Source organism: Vespa mandarinia, chromosome 5 (assembly GCF_050613455.1).
Source record: "Vespa mandarinia isolate Hongniang chromosome 5, ASM5061345v1, whole genome shotgun sequence".
NCBI lineage: Eukaryota > Metazoa > Arthropoda > Insecta > Hymenoptera > Vespidae > Vespa > Vespa mandarinia.
Window position 1 is genome coordinate 5,959,883 of NC_140814.1, and position 20,118 is coordinate 5,980,000.

The 20,118-nt window shown below is 37.9% G+C and overlaps 1 protein-coding gene across 16 annotated transcripts in view; it reads left to right on the top strand.

The window, feature by feature from the left end:
- The window catches only part of lilli (AF4/FMR2 family member lilliputian), a 167,006-nt gene that overhangs the window by 122,276 nt on the left and 24,612 nt on the right, over positions 1-20,118 (top strand). For all 16 annotated transcript variants that reach the window (XM_035866210.2, XM_085657389.1, XM_035866218.2 and 13 more), the window contains 2 exons: positions 4,152-4,247; positions 5,762-5,801. In XM_035866210.2, coding sequence (XP_035722103.1) covers positions 4,152-4,247; positions 5,762-5,801 — 136 coding nt within the window. The remainder of the gene's footprint in view (positions 1-4,151; positions 4,248-5,761; positions 5,802-20,118) is intronic.

Genomic DNA, 20,118 nt, shown 5'->3' on the forward strand with positions numbered 1-20,118 from the left:
CCTTAAAGGAAATACGTACGATACCTAAAGCAATGCTTATTTTCGATCATTTTCTTTCTTGCGATAACATAGTAAAGTCCTTTTTTACAAGCTTCTCTCTCTCTCTCTCTCTCTCTCTCTCTCTCTCTCTCACCTTCTTCGTGGAAGACTAACCGAAGTTCATCGTCACGAAAGATTGCGAAAGTGCAAGATAAAGAAAGAGAGAGAAATATACATAGATAGATAGATAGGAAGAGAGAGAGAGAGAGAGAGAGAGAGAGAGAGAGAGAGAGAGAGAGAGAGAGAGAGGAGAGAAAGAAGGAGAAGGATCCTTAGCAAGGTTCTCGAGAAGTCTACGTGCGTCTGACCGGTCGAGGCTTTTCCACTTTCAGTGCGAATTTATGGCAATGCTAGAAGCTACCGGGTAGTCGGTATAGTTCTGCGTTCGTAACTCCTATCTTTCATTCTCTCTCTCTCTCTCTCTCTCTCTCTCTCTCTCTCTCTCTCTCTCTCTCTCTCTCTCTCTCTCTCTTCTGCCGTTCGAAATAGAGGTAGTAGAAGGAGCATCAGCCAGCAGCGGCAGCAGCAGCAGAAACAGCAGTAGCAGTAGCAGCAGCAGCAGCAGTAGTAGTAGTAGTAATAGTAGTAGTATTAACAACAGTAGTAGCAGCAATAGCAGCAGCAGTAGCAACAGCAGCAGCAGCAGCAGCAGCAGCGACGAAGCCCATGAATTATTCTCACGGCTCTGCCCGTGGGAAAATACGAGAGTTGCGCCAGTAGGCATCGTAAATGCGACTGCTAATTGCGCTCGCCGACGGCCACTCGCACAGCTCCTGAATATCGCATTCTTTCGTGACGACTCTGCCTGCTTCCTCTTTCACTCTTTTACTCTCTCTCTCTCTCTCTCTCTCTCTTTCTCTTTTTCCATTTTTCTCATCATATTTTGACTCACTCGTCGAAATCAAAAGTTTTACTCCGATAAGAATACTCGAGAGGTGGTCGAATGTCATGTTCTAATGTAAAAATCATTTTTCTTTTTTTACTCTTGCATCAAATACAGAAAGAGAGAGAGAGAGAGGGGGGGGGGTGAGAGGGAAGGAGAGAGGGAGTTAGGGAGGAAGGGAAAAAAGGATAAAAAGAAAAAAAAAGTTAGCAATGGACCTTTTTCGTTGTTGGTTGAAGAAGAAAGAGAAAAGAATAGTTCTGAGAAACGTTAAAAAAGTGAAGGACAAAGTGTCGGCGTCGTTCTCGGGTTTTCTCGCTTCAAATTCCACGGGAATTTTCTTCGGGAAGGAAAATTCATTCCGGTGAAAAAGGATAAGGAAAGAGAAGAAGGAGAGAAGAAGAGGCGGAAGTATCTGTCGACTTTACGGGGAGCTCGTCGCCGGAAATGTTTCTCTTTCTGTCGGGGCCCATTAGGCGGACAATACACGTACCGACGTTCTTCGTGCGCAGCGGAACATTGAAAGGAAGATAGAGAAAGAGAAATAGAGAGAGAGAGAGAGAAAGAGAGAGAGAGAGAGAGAGAGAGAGAGAGAGGTGGGGAAAAAGTGGGGAGAAAGAGAGCAAGTGCAACGTGCAAGTGCAACGAACAAGTGCAACCTTTCTCCGAGTTACCATCAACTCTGATCGCTTGCTCGCTTATTCTCTCTCTCTCTCTCTCTCTCTCTCTCCCTCTCTCCCCCTCTCTCCTTCTGTGTAATACTCACAACGTTTCTCTCCGAACGTTTCACGCGGAAACTAGATCGACCGAGGATATACATTCGTTGAAGCTTTGAAAAATTCATAGATTCGTTTCTAAGAGTGTGCCGTATCTTTCGATAAAAGATACCGCGGATCGTATTTTTCGTTATTTTATTTTTTTTTTTTTTTCTTTTTTTTTCTCTTTTTTTTTCCCCTATGAAAATTCTCGTATGGATTACGTTCATACAAACATCTAATTCTTTTTTCCTCGTAATTTTTGATTACGTTATATCTATTATTACAATAATGTCTTCCGATATCTATTGATTGTTTTTTGTTTCTTCTTCTTACGGGAATTAAAACACGTCGATGAACTTTTTTTCCTTTTTTTTTTTTTCTTTCTTTTTCTTTTTATATCAATGTACAATTTAATCATTATGACATACTTAGTTAAACGTGAATAATAGGTAAATCATTTTGAGTATTATCATTGGATTTGAAAAATGAAATAATAACCGATGTATCATGATTATTTTTCATTTTCTACTTGCACGAATATATCATGGGAAAAAGCGAAATTTTCTTCGAAAAAGGAGAAAATTTCGTACAAACCTTTCGGATCTGTGAAAATATCGGAACGTCCATTCGCATCACCGTTCCAACGTTATTCGTTATAGTTTCTGCTCGAGAGATCGCATGAATGTACATATGTATATTTATGTACGTACTTCGGGCACACATACGTACACATATAAAGTTATATATATATATATATATATATATATATATATGTATGTATGTAGGTACATACATGGCTCTCTCGTCATTTACCGTGAATCGTAGGCGGTACCTTCTCGTCCGTTCCGTGAAATCGAAACCCGCATTTTACGTTGTACTCGCGGATCTTACACTTCCATGTCCACGCTTTTCCAAGAGATCCTGGGGCATGCTAATATGCGCTTATTACGACGTTTCCCGCCGATAAAGCGCACGCTCCGCTATCCGTTCGTTGCATCGTATTAACGTTGAAACGCCTATCGTTGCTTACATACAATTTATACATATACCTACACGTGTTACGAATACGTATACCTACATATTTACATGTAGAATATAGATAGGTACACGTATAGAGATTTAATGACACGTTTGTGGTATATATATATATATATATATATATTTTATGTGTGTATGCGTATATGTATGAATGCTTCTCTTTATTCTTACATACGTTTATACATATACATAGTAAACACATACATACATACATACATACATATATATATGTATATATATATGTATATATATATATACACACACACATAGTCGTTAAGCGTTTTACTTCGTATTCGTTGGATTTCCATAAGAAATAAGATGTTACTCGAGCTCTAGCTATTATCATATACGATGGATGATCTTCAACGAAGCGTATAGAACCAAGTCGAAACTCCCTATCGTTCTTTCGCAATGGTCGTAGAGAATCCAAGTTTACGGGAAAAAGGGGAATTTTAATTTCGACGATCTAAAAAAAATAGCCATGATTTTTTCGATTCGATCAAACGACCGATCGATTGAGTTTTCGCGAGTTCAAATGGAATTTAAAGGGCAATAAATAATTGAGCTTATTTCACGTATTGTTGTTTGAATTTTTAATAAAAGATATCTGTTTTCTTTTTTTTTTTTTTTTGTAAATGGATAGAAATTTCATAACGTTGACATTTAAAATTTTCGAAACGGAAAATTAATAGAGAAAATTTGAGAAAGACCGACCGACCGAATGAGAGAGAGAGAGAGAGTGTGTGTGTGAGTGATAAAGAGAGTACCCTCTAAATAAGTACTCGTGGGCTTTACCGTACGGTAAGAATAAGCACTTCAATGCAAGAGTGAAAGAGAGACAGAGACAGTCGTCAGAGAGAGAAAGAGAGAGAGAGAGAGAGAGAGCGAGAGAGAGAGCTTTTGTCTCAACGTTCTTTGTTCCGTTGTCGACGGATGTCTCGTCGGGTCAATGAATCGGTCTCGACGATTCATTTGTGGAAATGCGTTTCGTTCGTTGCGTCGCCGTGCCGATGCACGTTGAGCTGCATTGTTCGAAGTTTCGCGACTTCTCTCCTATCTCGCTCTATAAACACGTACATACATAGGTAAATTCCTTCTTTTCTTTTTCTCTCTTTCTCTCTCTCTCTCTCTCTCTCTCTCTCTCTCCGCTCTCTTTCCTCTTTTTTTTTTTTTTCTATTCACACAAGTGTGAGTATTTTTGCACGCGAAGAGGATATCTATCACGTTCTCTCTCTCTCTCTCTTTCTCTCTCTGTCTTTCTCTTTCTGTCTCTCTTATGCACTTACAAATTTTGCAAACGAGAGCATCGTCTTAAGATTGAAAGAAAATAAAAAAGATATATATATATATATATATATATATATATATATATGTTTATTTTATCAATATAGAAAATTAATCTTTTGTTTTTTTTTCCCTTCTTTCTTTTACAGGAAATGACAATCCCACCGACTCCATTAACAGCTATTGCACAAACACCAAGGAAAGAGCTGGAGTCGAAGTTCACGTTTAATCCGGTTTTAGCAAAGGTGAGCAAATCCTTATTTTTGATTGTCAAAATATTTGAAGAATATGCATAATGTTAGATTATCCCGAGTTAAATGAGGAAAGATAAAGGGAAAGAAGAAAAGATTTGATAAAAAAAAAAAAAAGAAAAAAAAAAGAAAAAGAAAAAAAAGAAAAAAATTGAGAAATAAAGAAGAAATGAACTTAACTGAAAGAAAATAAAATAAAATAAAATAAAATAAAATAAAATAAAATAAAATAAAATAAAATAAAATAAAATAAAATAAAATAAAATAAAATAAAATAAAATAAAATAAAATAAAATAAAATAAAATAAAGGTGTGAGATTTCGCGTAACGCGCGCTTTTTTCTTTCCCCTCGAGCGGAACGGCGAAATCTCATTCGAGACTATGCGATATATATATATATATATATATATATATCAGGTCTATATGTGTATATGTACGTATGTATTTATGTATGCACGTACGTATAGAAGTAGACATAGAAGTGAAAGAAGAAGTAGAAGAAGAAGTAGAAGTAGTAATAGTAGAAGTAGTAGAAGAAGAAGAAGAAGAAGAAACATTTCGAGAGAGCGAGCCGTGCATTTCGTGCCACTTGGCATCGTTTCAATACTTTGCTTTTGTGGAAATGGAAGATGTCGTCGCGCGATAGAAGATGTTCTTACGTTTATATAATATTTCTTTCGATAGACGGTATTTTCGATATTCCTGCCTAGTCGCATTTTTATTTTCTCTCTTGCTCTCTTCTCCTCCCCTTTCCTTTCTTTCTTTCTCTTTCTTTATCTATCTCTCTCATTTTTATTCTTATTTCATTTTTCGCGCCGCTCTCGTCACCGATAATTCGACGAACAACGCTCGGAATAATATCGATCGGTGGAAAACGTTTAGAATCACGTTAGAGGGATCCGACTTTCGTGCCACTTGGCACCGTGACAAAGGTTTGCTACTCTCTTCGCGCGAAAGAGAGAGAGAGAGAGAGAGAGAGAGAGAGAGAGAAGACGTCGAATGTAAAAGTGGAGAATAAAAACAATCCGTAAAATCAGCCTCGTAAAAGTGGAAATTTGGGTTAATGCTTCTCCTCTGCTTTCCTTCGATCACTGGATCGTTATTGGAATAGGATCGAGCGTGATCATCGTTATCGTTGACGAATAGAGTCTCGTCCCTCCTTCCATTATTTCTACGTAGTTTTTTCGTTTTCTTTTTTCTTTTTTTTTTTTTTTTTTTTTTTTAACTTTTCCGTACCTTTTATCTTTTTTTTCTTTTTCTTTTTCTTTTTCTTTTTCTTTTTCTTTGAACAAATTCTTTTGACCTTTTTCTTTAAATATATATATATATATATATATATATATATATATATGTAGATTTCGATCGTACATATAAATTTATCTTCACCTCGTTTAACTATTTTGCATCGTATTTTTGATATTTAACGCGGACACGTTATAAAAATGTAAAATGGTGAACAATGGCAAATTTGTATCTAACCAGAGTGTTTTTTTTTCTCTTCCTTTCAGCTGACCGAAGTTCTTCCGTCAGATGCCACGAAAACCCTTGGTGAGTGTTATTAATACTGCATTATTATTATTATTATCGTCGTCTTTATCATTATTTATTTTCTTTTTGTTTTGCCTTTTGATGAGAGAACGTATAAATGCACGCTTTCACAGTATCTTGTTTTCCTCTATCTCTTTTTCTTTTTTTTTTTTTTTTGTTTTTTTTTTTTTTCTTTACATTTTTATTCTCTTACGACTTCGTCCACCCGCAATGCGAATTACGCCTTAATATTTTACTCGAAGTGTGTGTTTATACACGAACGTATATGAGAAAAAAAGAAAAAAGAAAAAGAAAAAAATTACTTTATCACATTTTCGACGATATTTGCATAAAATATGACGAAATTTTTAGAGAGTATTGGTAGCGCGAAAATAAAATTAAATATAAAACGGCAAAATCAAAATGAAAAAGAAAAAAATTACATCAATTATTGAATAAAAATCTGAGACTGGATGAGATATTTTTTTGCTTCGCACGATTAGGTACACTCTCGTCCATTTTAAAATCGTACTTCGCGTTCTTTCTTGCATGTTATTTACATCAAATCGATATTATATACATATATATATATATATATATATATATATATATATATATATATCTCGTTCGCTCGCTTGTTCGATGGTCATCGAAAATTATTATATAAAATCTAAAGAACAAAAAACAGTAGTCCGTATTGAAAATCTATCGCTCAACGTATTACGAGTTATAAATTTAGTTACTTTTCTCTCTCTCTCTCTCTCTCTCTCTCTCTCTCTCTCTCTCTCTTTTTCTCTCTTTCTCTATCATTTCTATATGTGAAAGCCTTCGTAGGATTAATCGTGAAAATGAATTAATTTCGCTTTCATTAATGTTAATTAGTGTCTCGATTCAACGAGGAGAACTCGATCGGCTATGTATTATAGATTCGATAAAGTTCACTCGATTTTTTATAAAAATGCTTTTGAATATCGTAATTTTCTTCGTCGATGAAAACGAGATCAATTTTTGATAACAAAAAAAAAAATAGCGAGAGAGAAAGAGAGAAAATAGAAAAAAAATCATTTGCAATGAATGCAATGATGCAATGATTTGCAATGATGAAAGACGAGATAAAAATAGAAAAAGGGAGAGAAATCGGTATACGATCGTCATCGAAATCGAAGGAGTAATTAAAAGTTGACACGTCGCGTTCGCCATGTAACATCGTCACGTTACTCTACTCGAGTTTACTCCACGAACTTTTCGACTCGCATAACCGGATTTGTTTTCCCACTTGGACGAGAGATCATTGTATGCTTGTGTCTTCTTCTTTATATGTTAAAGCTAACTGTGTGTATATATATGTATGTATGTATATATATGTATATGTACGTATATGTCTCAAACTTGAAATTGAATTTCGCGCTCTATCCTCATTCCCCATTCCCGGTACCCCATTCTCCCGGTACCCTCCCTCGCCCCCTTCCTCTCAACCTTTTCCTCTAGCTGGTTCGAATTGTCACGAAATTTGTAAATGGACGTCGATCAATGTCGTCCTCCCGTGGCGGTTAGCCCCAATGAGAAAGATCGACTTTCACCCTTGGAGCTATCTCGTTTTCTCTTTCACGAACTTCGTGCTAGGATTTTTCTGAAAGAGATAGAAAGAGAAATGGAAAAGAGAGAAAGAGAGAGAGAGAGAGGGAGAAAGAAAAAAAGAAAGAAAGAAAGAAAGGTAAGAACATATGTATAGTATAGCCTTATCCTTGTATGTATATAGATAGATATATACATATATATATATAGGTAGGTCCGTGCGAAAAGGCATGATAGCACGTGGATGTGAGCGTGTGAGAGCCGACGTAACAAATAACCTTCCACCTTGGTCGTCGTCGTCGTCGTCCTCCTCCTCCTCCTCCTCCTCCTCCTCCTCCTCCTCCTCCTTCTTCTTTTCCTCCTTCTTCTTCTCCTCCTGCTCCTCCTTGTCCTCCTCTTTCTCCTCATTCTCATCCTCATCCTCATCCTCATCCTCGTCCTGCACTATCGTCGTCGTAGTCGTCGACTGCGTCCCTCTATTCCTCTTTCTCTGCTTCCTTCTCGGTGAACTGGTTTCGCCACGGTGGCTGCTCTCCATCTCGCTTCGTCTCATACGCTTCCTGCGGCGTTCTCTTCCTCCTGCGATACTACTACACCGAAGTGGAGAAAGAGAAGGAGGATAGGACGAGGAGGAGAAGGAGGAGGAGGAGGGAGGATGAGCGAGGGCGATGAGACGAGGAGGTGGTTTCCATGGAAACCAACCAGCCTGTGCCAGCATCCCGGTTCAACCGTCTATTGCCACTTGCAATACCAAGACGGTACCGATGGTAAAAGCGCCCTTTTCCCTTCCACTCGCTTCTCGACCTTTCCCTCTCTATCTCTCTCTCTCTCTCTCTCTTTTTTCCTTTTTTTATTTCTTTACTAGAAGTCTCTCGAAAGAGGAAGAAGACAATTTTTATTCGGCCAGTCGTATCACCGATCACGGAATTCTTCTTATCGGTTACGACATATTTTCTTTTCGATCACAGAAAGGAACAAATTTTCTATACCTAAACATCTCTTCTTTTCTTTCTTTCTTTTTGTTTTTTTTTGTTTTTTTGTTTTTTTGTTTCTTTTTCTCTCTTTCTTTTCGTTCAATCTTCCTCCAATCGCACGAGATATCATATCCTTTTTAAGTAGTAACTTAACGCATTACCTTTAATCATGTATTTAGAATGAAATCACAATTGTGGTAATTTGAATCCTTTTTAATCGTTCTTATGGACAAATAAAAAAGGACCTCTCGAATGAAATCGACAAATATATCATAAACGCAATCAGGCAAGTAATTGTAATAATTATCCACGCGTCTCGATCCTCTCCATGGATATCACGACAGGGAAATCTCGAGTTTGCGGTACGATGGATAAAGTACCGTCTTCTCTCAGCCACCCACCCACTCTCTCTCTCTCTCTCTCTCTCTCTCTCCCTCCCTCCCTTTACTCCTTTTCCTCCTTCTGCTCTTCCTCATCCTCCATCTCTACCGTCCTTGTTCACTGAGCAATTCCCGTGACATTAATTATTGAAATCGCCGCCGGCAGTCACCTCCTTACCAACCCCCACCCCCACCTATCTTTACGTTCTATCCCAAACTACCTTCTTCCACCTTCATCTCAACCTTCTCGCTTGCTCTCTTTCTCCTTCTCTCTCTCACTCTCTCTCTCTCTCACACACTCTCTCTCTCTCTCTCTCCTCCTTTTTATGTCTCTATCTCTCTCGTGCTTCTCGTTTCGCTGTTCTCCGGAAGTCCCCCGGGCAAAGTTCTCCAAGCGGAGTCTCCGGGCACTTAATATTCAATCGCCGAGTCGTTACGCCTCTCGCGTTCTCCTACCTTGCGATTCATATCTTCGATCGAACCCCTTGCATTTTACACGCCACGACGGTGTCCTCGTTTTCGGCGCTATCGTGACGCGCCAAGAGTCGCCGCCGCCGTCGTCGTCGTCGTCGTCGTGGTCGTCGTCATTCTTTCCGCTTCGAAACCTTTACCACATAATACTTATCTACGATTTCTCGACACGCGATTGATTTCATTTTATTTTTATATCAACACGCGTATAAATCGATGCTTGATTACCTTGTGTACCTATAAGTTATTACAATTTATTAAGAAATCGAATTATCACTCATTAGAATAGTTTTTCTTTTTACTTCTTTTTTTTTTTTGTTTTTTTTCTCCTTTTTTTCATCCATTTTTGCTTGTTACTTCTTCGTTTTCTTTTTCTTTTTTTTTTCTTTTTTTTTCCCCCCTCGTCGAGAAAGATCGGATAAAACCTTGTAATAGGAAAATCGGTGTGATCGTTATTGAGTTTGTTTTACGAATTTTTTTAGAATTTTCACGTAACGATAATTGAATGAAAATCGATCGTAACAAATCGACGCTCGATCGAGCGTCGCTTTTAAACGAGCTTGTAACGTCGAGTACAACTAACGGCGAAGACGATAGTAGTAGCATATACAAGACCATCGGTGTCTTTGATCCATGGTCGAGATCTGTACTACGTGCTTTGCTTCTCTCTGTCTCTTTAGTTTTCTCTCTCTCTCTCTCTCTCTCTCTCTCTCTCTCTTTCTTTCTCATTTTTCATGTGTGTAGATGTATGTAAAGCCGATTGAAGAGCAACGAACGGTTATCCACACTTCCGCTTCACGAACAGCTATTTTCCTTTCTTTCTTTCTCTCTCTCTCTCTCTCTCTCTCTCTCTCTCTCTCTCTCTCTTTCTTTCCTTCTTTCTTTCTTTCATTCCTTTTCTTTCTATCTTCTCTACTCTTATGAATAAGTTATGAAACTGTCTCGTTTCTACCGATACATAAGTCATTAAGCGGAGGCGAAAGGATTACGAGGATATTATGAGGTTCCTCACACGATGAACGGATAAAAGATCACGACTTTAAAGTGGCACCAGTTTTCTCTGTGGCACACGCCGCAAAAGTCAATTTCGCGATTACGACTCTTTGCCATTTAAACCGAGAAATCGATACCTGTTGAATCGTACGTACATACATATATCTACATACACACGTTTCTACTACGCGTAGATATGCATTGGCCTTATTAACGCGTTATACTCTCGACGATTCTTTATCTTTTCTTTCATTCTCTTTCTCTCTCTCTTTCTCTTTCTCTCTCTCTCTCTTTATCTCTTTTTTTTTTTTTATTTATCTTGTTTCCCCCCTCAATTAAGTGCATTTCAAAAGTTACCAGTTCGACTAATGGCAGTACAACGGGGAACTAGTAGTAATTAAATAGTAGTAATTAAACGGTCATAAATTTTTTGTCGTTTTTATAACATAGTTCGATGTAATAGTAATAATAATAATAATAATAATAATAATAATAATAATAATAATAATAATAATAAAGGTCGGGAATAAATGCTGATGGACAAAGAGCATGAACTTATCTGTTGGATATAGTAATGCCACTGCTGTTTAATCTGCAGACAAGAAAAAATCATGTAGAAAAATCAAATAATATATATATATATATATATATATATATTAAATAATAAACATACATATTGTAAATAGATCTATTCATATATTTGTTACCGACATCGAAATATTTGTACATATTCATGTATCGGAATGGAACTTCAAATCGAAGTATAGATTTTGTGAAACCTGAAATAATAATAATAATAATAATAATAATAATAATAATAATAATAATAATAATAATAAATACAATAGTGAGTTGAAATTAATTAAATGTCCAGGGATATTTTCATATTAATATTACAGCGATCGGATTATAAAAGCATCGTGATTAAATAACATAGAAATTTGTTCATTCGTCAATGGCAAAGACGATCGTTCTGACGATTGATCATCAACGTGATCGTGATAATAGTATAAGTTATAGAAGAGCGAGAATAGAGAGAGAGAGAGAGAGAGAGAGAGAGAGAGAGAAGGGGAGATTGAGGGGAAGGGGATTGAGTAGAATCTGAAGGGTTGTTCGGCCCTCGTTAAATATTGAATCGAAACCCTCTCTCCCTTCGGATGGATCGACGGGTAGCTCTTGTTATCCTGCCACCGTACTGACCCACTTACGAAAATCGCGTTTAACATCATCTCATCCCCCCTAACTCTATGTTGTTTCTATGAGATAGAGGGAGAGAGAGAGAGAGAGAAAGAGAGAGAGAGAGAGAGAGAGAGAGAGAGGGAGATTATACAATTGAAACCTTTCGATTTATTAAAAATGTTCGATGTATATCTTACGTTAAGCTTTAAAACAAGGGTAGTATTCGTTTCGTATTTATTTTCAATTGTTGCAATGTTGAAACAATGCGAAGAAAAAAGGAAACAAAAAAAAAAAAACAAGAAAAAGGAAAAAAGCAAGAATAAAAAGAAAGTTGGAATGATGCACTTCGCGTTAAGAAATCAGAAACGTGCCCCAAGAAGTGGGAAAAGGGAGGACCATGGAAAAAAAAAAAAAGAAGAGAGAAAAAAGAAAAGAAAAGGTACGAAGCGCGATAGAGTGCAAGAGAGAAAGAAAAAGAGAAAGTGAGAAAAAAAGGAAGAGAAAGAAAAAGAGAGGAGAAAAAAATAGAGAAAAAAAGAGAAAGAGAAGGGAGAGGATACAGATGTGGTTTATCGCGAAAAGAGTACAAGAAAGATGGCGGTAAAGAGAAAGATAGGGAGAGAGAGAGAGACGGAAGTCCATTTTCCTAATAATACTGGGTTTGGCTTTAGAGAGGAGAAGAGGTTAGTCTGTTCTCTCTCTCTCTCTCTCTCTCTCTCTCTCTCTCTCTCTCTCTTTCTCTCTCTTTCACGTTCTCTCTTTCTCTACGGCAACCCGTTTTCGTCTTTTGTTGTACACGCCCTTTTGCAACTACCGTGACACGAGCAACTACTCTTCTCTCTCAACCAACCAACCCCCTGATGTCCACCTTCGTGAGAAGGGTTGTTCTCTTTCTCTCTCTCTCTCTCTCACTCTCTCTTCCATTTTCTTTCTCTTTTACTCTTTTGAGCGATAAATATCCGGGGAGAACGAGGTGCACGGAAAAGGGGATAACAACCACTCCGGATTAAATGGCAAGTCCGCGACTGTGATCTCTCAGCAAATTGCCGCCTTAAGACGGTTATCAAGATCTTTCTCGATCTACGAATAACGCTCTCGTTGCTACCTCTCAATGATGCATTTCAGTGCTTACCATTGAACGATCAATAAAATGTGAATGATATTGTTCGAGTATCGCGGTCATGAAATAAAGTCATTTCTTCGTCTCTTTTATTCTTTTCATTCTTATTAAATCGATCATCCTTTACGATCTAAATATTTCTACTTTATCTATATCTTTTCTTTCTCCTTTATACACACACACACACACACACACATATATATATATTTTTTTTTTTATACACATTTACCCTACCTCTGTATATTCTACGTGTACGCACATATATATTTTTGGAATAAGAAAAAGGACACGATAGTTTGTAATCATTTGGATTTCATTCGACTTTTCTCTTCAAACATTATCTCCTATGTGACACAGTATGTATGTGTGTGTGTGAGAGAGAGAGAGAGAGAGAGAGAGAGAGAGAGAAAGTAAAAAAAAAAAAAGAGAAGATAAAAAGAAGGAAAAGCACGTTGGTCGTGCAGAAAAGGGTGCGAATGAAAAAGAGAGATAGAAAAAGAGAGGAGGAAAGAGTGAGAAAGAGAGAGAGAGAGAGAGAGAGAGAGAGAGAGAGAGAGAGAGAGAGAGACGAAGAGGGTCGCGTAGACTGAAAGAGGTCGATAGCACGTCCGTATTTCCCTCTAGCTACCCCCTCTTATACTCTTCTTCTCTTTTCTATCTCTCTCGCCACCCTAGGCAGGTCGAAGTTACTTAACGTGATTAAATCCTCTCCCCTTTCCATCGACGATCTGCTCCATTCTCCGGCTATCTACGTATCCGTCTCCAGTCTTTTCTCCGTTCCTCATAGTCGAACCAATCTGCGTCAGTTTTCTCTCTCTCTCTCTCTCTCTCTTTCTCTTTCTCTCCTCCTCCCCCTCCCGTTCCCTCTCTCTTTTAGCTCTGTTTACGTTTTATCGACTTCGCGGCGTGGAATGTCCTTAATTAACTAACTAACTAACTAACTAACTAACGAACTAACGAACGAACATATCGTCTTTCTCTTTGATTTTCTAACCACCCTTCCCTTTTTTTTCCGTATACAAGATGATACATTTAACAAAAGGGAAAGTGTCTTCTCCAGCCCCCCCCCCCTCACCTCGTCTTCCCCTCTCCCCCACCCCCCACGATAGATTTTAAGCGATAAAGAAAATATTCAATAATACAATATTTTATTCATGGAATATATAAATATAAGGTGATATTATATACTTATGAATTAATGTGAAGATATTTATGAGCGCGATGAATAATATATATGTATATATGAAATGATATTGTAAGATATTAATTTATTGATAAAACGGACAATATCTTCAAGCATCCAGTTATGTATTATTGAATATAACGATCTCAGTATAATAAGAAGAAGAAGAAGAGGTGGAGGATGTAGGAGGAAGAGGAGATCCCTGAAGTATCTAAGATAAATCATGATCCACTCTTGAAGTTAGCATCGTCCGTAGCAGGGCAGGTCCTTAAGAAAGCTCGAAGATCGTTTATATCAATATACATTCGTATGAAAGCGTCGATTACCGAGGAGAAGATACACTTCGACCGAGAGTTTCGAGTAGCCAACGTATTTGCAGTGTGTGATTCACACGTTCGAGTCTCTCCTCCTAGGGATTCTCCACAGCGTTTTCCGTGGGGTTCGTGTTGAGGGGTTGTGTAGATGTACGTGAATTGAAGAGAGATAGAGAGAGAGAGAGAGAGAGAGAGAGAGAGAGTATAGTTATAGAAAGAGGGAGAGGGAGTTTCGGAAGGAAGAGGTTACCGGGACGATCAGCTTTGGTCGAGGCGTCTCATCGTGTTCAATCTCTCTCTCTTTCTCTTTTTCTCTCTTTTTCTCTCTTTCTCTCTCTTTCTCTTTCTCTAAAACTTTCCTTCCCTTCGTATATTAGTATGTGTATGTATATGTATATATGCATGTCTCTTCTCTATGTATATGTGTGTTGCGTCATGGCGAGGAAGTCGATGACCCACCTTTACCTCTTCCTCTTCTTCCTCTTCTTCCTTCTACTCGTCATCTTCCTCTTCTTCTCCTCCTCGTCTCTTTTAGTCATCTCTCTCTCTCTCTCTCCCTCTCTCTTTCTCTCTCATCTTCTCTCATCTTCTCTCATAGCGGTCTCGCTGTTTCCCTCCCTCCCTCCCTCTTTCTCTCTCATTTTCTCTCATAGCGGTCTCGCTTTCTCTCTCTGTCTCTCTCTCTTTTTCTCTTTCTCTCTTTCTCTCTCTCTCTCTCTCTCTCTCTCTCTCTCTCTTTCTCGTTTCTGCCGGCTCGCAATGCGGCACGAAGTGCATCGAAGAACGTGCGCGCTCGTCGTGGAAAATACGAGATGCTCTGTCTCTTTGCTCTCACCGTGTTCTCCTATTACGTGCTCCTCCTGCATATATATATGTGTGTGCATTTGTATACACCGCGTTTTCTATCTCTATCTATCTCTATCTTTCTTCCTCTCTCTCTCTCTCTTTCTCTCTCTCTCTCTCTCTCTCTCTCATACACACACACACACAGATATACACTCTTACATCTATATTGCAACCAACGTGCAATATCAAACGGCGTGAATTAAATGACGTTCGCGAATTTCCTTTCGTTTTTTTTTTTTTTTTTTTTTTTTTTTTTTTTTACAAGTTCGACTTTACATTTTAAAACTCTTTCGATAAGTTTCATTGTTCGAGGATCGACGACGAATATATGAAGTATTTAACATAAATGAATGAACAAAATGATTTTTCCACAATAGTTTTACGATCACGCCGACATGTTAAAGTATCGTGAAATTTTCTCTTATATAATTATGGTGGGTAAATAAAACTCGAAAGGATATAACTTGAAATAGAAGAGAGAGAGAGAGAGAGAGAGAGAGAGAGAGAGAGAGAGAGAGAGAGAGAGAGAGAGAGAGAATGATAGGAAAGTTCATCCTCGTATCTTAGATTTGTAAGGTTAATTTGGTGTATAAATTTCGATCGTATTTCACAATGCAATATCGTCAATCTTAACGACGAAAGAGAGAGAGAGAGAGAGAGAGTGAGAAAGAGAGAGAGAGAGAGAGAGAGAGAGAGAGAGAGAGAGAGAGAGAGAGAGAGAGAGAGAGGTCCCTGACCTTCCGTGATCTACGATCGTCTCATGGAATCCCGAGACACTTGGAAAGTGCGTAGCGTCCACGAATATTTAACATTCCATGAGTTTAAGGCCAACGAACTCTTGAAGTGACCCTTTCGAGCTTAGTAGCTTCGCGTCTGTGTCAACGCGTGACCTAGTTTGGTCGAACGTCTCTCCACGACTTCTCTCGCGAACGTGTGCGTCTCTATTCGTAACTCTCTATCTATGTATGTACCTATGTATACATCTATATATCTATATACATATCTATTTATCTATCTATCTATCTACCATAATATGTATATATGTATCCGTGTTGGGTGTGTGCATCCGTATACATTTGTCAAGAGTACAACTCGATTGCTACGTCGTGCTTTGCATCTAGATAAACTTTCGTATATTCTTCGCTTCTATCGTTCTTTTTTTTAACTTTTGTTATTGTTGTTGTTGTTGTTGTTGTTGTTGTTATTTTTCCTTCTCTCTCTCTCTCTCTCTCTCTCTTTCTCTTTTTCTTGTTTTCTCTCTCAAAAAGAATCATGGAAGGTGATAAAAATTGTTCTCTATTTCGAAGAGGAGCAGGAATCTCATTTCTCTCCTCGGTTTGTACGATAAAAGAGAGGACGGAAATCGTCCTTTCAGATATTAAGCCCTGCTCTTATCAACTTTTTCTTTTTCTTCGTTGTACCTACATTACATACATATGTACATACATGTATATATATATATATATATATATGTATGTATGTATGTATGTATGTATGTATGTATGTATGTATGTATGTATGTATGTATGTATGTATGTATGTATGTATGTATGTATGTATGTATGTATGTATGTATGTATGTATATATGTACATTGTACACTACATATTACCAGTCGACAACGTTAGAACTACCAGCACGTATCTTCGTAAGCGAGCTTGGAAACTCCGAGGGAAGGTTAAAAGTTCCGAATATAAGCGGAGACGCCACGGAGGCGTACGACCTTCGCTCGACTATCGATTAATCGCCGGGGCAAGCTCAATGCCAAACCAAAAGCAATCTACTAATCTAGCCGCAGTATATTGCACGATCAATCTCGAACGGGCGTCGACGTTAGCCGCCATTTATTCATTTTTCTATCTTTCTTTCTTTCTCTTCTCCCCTTTTTTTTCTCTCTCTCTCTCTCTCTCTCTCTCTCTCTCTCTCTCTCTCTTATCCCACGAGAAAAGCGGAATGAAGTACTACACATTTTTTCTACGTATCGAGATATCATAAGATACGCGTCAATCAAAGAAGATTATCAATGAAAGATCAGTATTATATATATATATATATATATATATATGAAGGAAAATTTACAGGCATTCTGATCCTATTTCCAATAATATTCAGTGAAAACAACGAGAGAAATAGATAAAGAAAGAGAGAGAGGGAAAATGTTCTTATGAAATTCAAATGAGGTTGTTGGTAATAATGAGATTCGACAAATACTCTTTTACAGGAAAGCTTTAGAACGATCACATTATAACTATTGAACGAGTGAAAGAGAGAAATAATAATAATAATAATGATAATAATAATAATAATAATAATAATAATAATAATAATAATAATAATAATAATAATAATAATAATAATAATAATAATAAAAAGACAAAAAAGAAAGGAAAAGAGAAAAAGGAAGAAATATGTATTTAATCATAAAGGTACATATTTGATAAAACCGATCAAAATTATTTAAAAATCTTTCGATGGACGTATCGATTTGCGAATATCTCGAAACAACGTTTTCATTTACTTTTCTCTCTCTCTCTCTCTCTCTCTCTCTCTCTCTCTCGCTCTTTATATTTTTTTTTTGTTTTATTATTACAAAAGCGTTATGCAGGTGCGACCATTCTGGATATTGCGGATAATACATCATTCGGTCGACCCAATTTCGGGAACACCGAGTCTCCAAGTGGCGGCGTTGGTGGTTCACGGGACAAATGGGATATAGACGCGGACGAGCGGAATAGATAATCTCGGATCGTATAGTATACCTATCTACGTGTATATTCGCGCTTGTATGTGTATATATCTATGTCCTGCGTGTATTGGATCTAACTCGAAACGATACACAAAAGCAGTCGTCGACGGATTGCGGAAAAAGTCGCCGGAACTTCGCAGGAAGTTGAACGTTTCAGTAGCTCACGTTGCACCTGGCAAAGTGGATATCGATCGTAATCACTTTTCCAATTAACTGTCCTCGTTAATTGTGTATTACGTAAAGCGGACTATAGAATTATTTTCGCGAACAATTTATAAATACCCGATTTAATGGGAAATCGTTAGTCGTTGTGAGAGAGAGAGAGAGAGAGAGAGAGAGAGAGAGAGAGAGAGAGATAAGGTAGAGAAGAGGAGGGAAGAGAGAAGAAGAAAAAAAAGAAGAAACATGAGTAAAATGGCCGGCGTATGTATGCGATATTTTCGGCTCGAATGGAATATTCTTGGCTAGATTGATTCTTCACCCCACCTTCTCTCTTTCTCCGTTTCTCTTTGTCTCTCTCTCTCTCTCTCTCTCTCCTCTCTCTCTTTCAGTCACTCCCTGTCTGTTTGTCTCTCTCTCTCTTTCTCTCTCTCTCTCTCTCTCTCTCTCTCTCTCTCTCTCTCTCTCTCTCTCTCTCTCTCTCTCTCTCTCTATTCCTCGTGGGAGTAACACAGTTGTGCGAAATGTAGTTAAACATCGAGTTTCCATCCTCGACTAGCAGGTGGAGACCGTCAAAACACGCTTTGAGAAGCTTGCGAGTTACTCGCAAACCGTTCCAGAACTTCTCTCTCTCTCTCTCTCTCTCTGTCTCTCTCTCTCTCTCTCTATCTCTCTGTCTCTCTGTCTCTCTGTCTCTCTGTCTCTCTGTCTCTCTGTCTCTCTGTCTCTCTGTCTATCTCTTTCTCCGTCTGTCACCCTTTCTACGAATATTCTCCTTTTCCACTGAAAAGAATCTTATATCGTGATTCTATATTCTTTCATCCTTCTCTTTATCTTTCTCCTTTTTCTCCTTCTCTTTCTCTCTTACATATATCCTTCTATGGCAATGTAATCGATTTAAGAAAAATCATCTTTGGACGTTAAGAAAAATCGTAAGAAAAACATCGTCCCGTGATAGATGTCGACATGTTTGAGATAAGCTTCGAAGATTTAGCGACGTCTCTTCGTGGTATTCTTTACGCAAGGTGATTTCATATCGGAAGAATATGTGCATGTCCATATATGTGAGCAAGAGAGAAAGAGAGAGAGAGAGAGAGAGATAGAAAGAGGGAGAGGGAGCAAGAGGGAAGGAGGCAAGCAAACTGGGTCGTCGCCGACGGCGGACGGTACATGTCGATTCGCGGTCTTTTTTTCTCCTCTTTTCTTTCTTTACCTTTACTCCAACCCCTACCCCCACGTGTCTCACAACCTCCATTACCACCACTACCACCACTATCACCACTACCACCACTACTACTATCACCCCATCCCACCCTCTCACTCTTCGGCCCTTACCACTTCAGCTCGTTGTCTCTTTGACACAAAGACTCGCGTCGACCGTATGACATTATGCATTCTTTTTTATCCTCTTACCAAACGGAAGAGCTTCCGTTCAACGAATCGTTTGTTGTACCTACTCTAACATAAAAAAAAAAATATATATATATATGTACTTACTATATGGGTACATATAAAGGTGTATGTGTGTATCTCTCGTACGTAGAAAACACGAGCTTTTTCTTTTTCTTCTTCTTCTTCTTCTTCTTCTTCTTCTTTTTCTTTTTCTTCTTTTTTCTTTCCTTTCATTTTTCTTTGATTTTTTATTTGATTTTCTTTTCTTCCTTTTTTTTTGTTTTTTTTTTTTTTTTTTTTTTTTTTTTTTATATTATTTTATTTTCAAACACGCCTCGTAAGCTAAAGAATATACGCTTGCGATACCACGGCCTTCTCTCTTTCTCATCTTTTCGATATTGTTATTACGATATTTATTTCTACGATATATTTATGATAGCGAATGAGTTGCTCTCTCGGGAAGACGACTCGGAAGTGAAATTATAATTGGACAACCACACGGAACGCACTCGCCTCTCTCGTAAGGCCTCGAAACTTGCCGTTTCACCGGATGTATCGAACGATGTTAGAGACAGAGACTAATTTTCGAGAGTAGTCTTGTTCCGAGAGTAACATCGTTAATACACATAGATACCGTACATAGACACATTTTCTCTCTCTCTCTCTCTCTCTTTCTCTCTCTCTCTCTCTTGCTCTTGCTCTCACTCTTCCTTCGTATGTTACACATACACACACACACACACGTACTCATATCTACTATATATAACTTCTCGCTCATTCTGTCTTTACGTTGAATTTAAATGAAATTTAAAAAATCAAAGAACGCGATCCAAAGTGTATACGAGTTTATAAAAAGGAATAAAAGATAGAAGACAAAACAAGAAAAGAAAAGAAAAGACAAGACGAGACGAGACGAGACGAGACGAGACAAGATACAGACGAAGACTATTTTGGTTAGCTTTTATATCGCTAAGGTCTTCGAAAGGAAGGAAGAAAGGAAAAGGAAA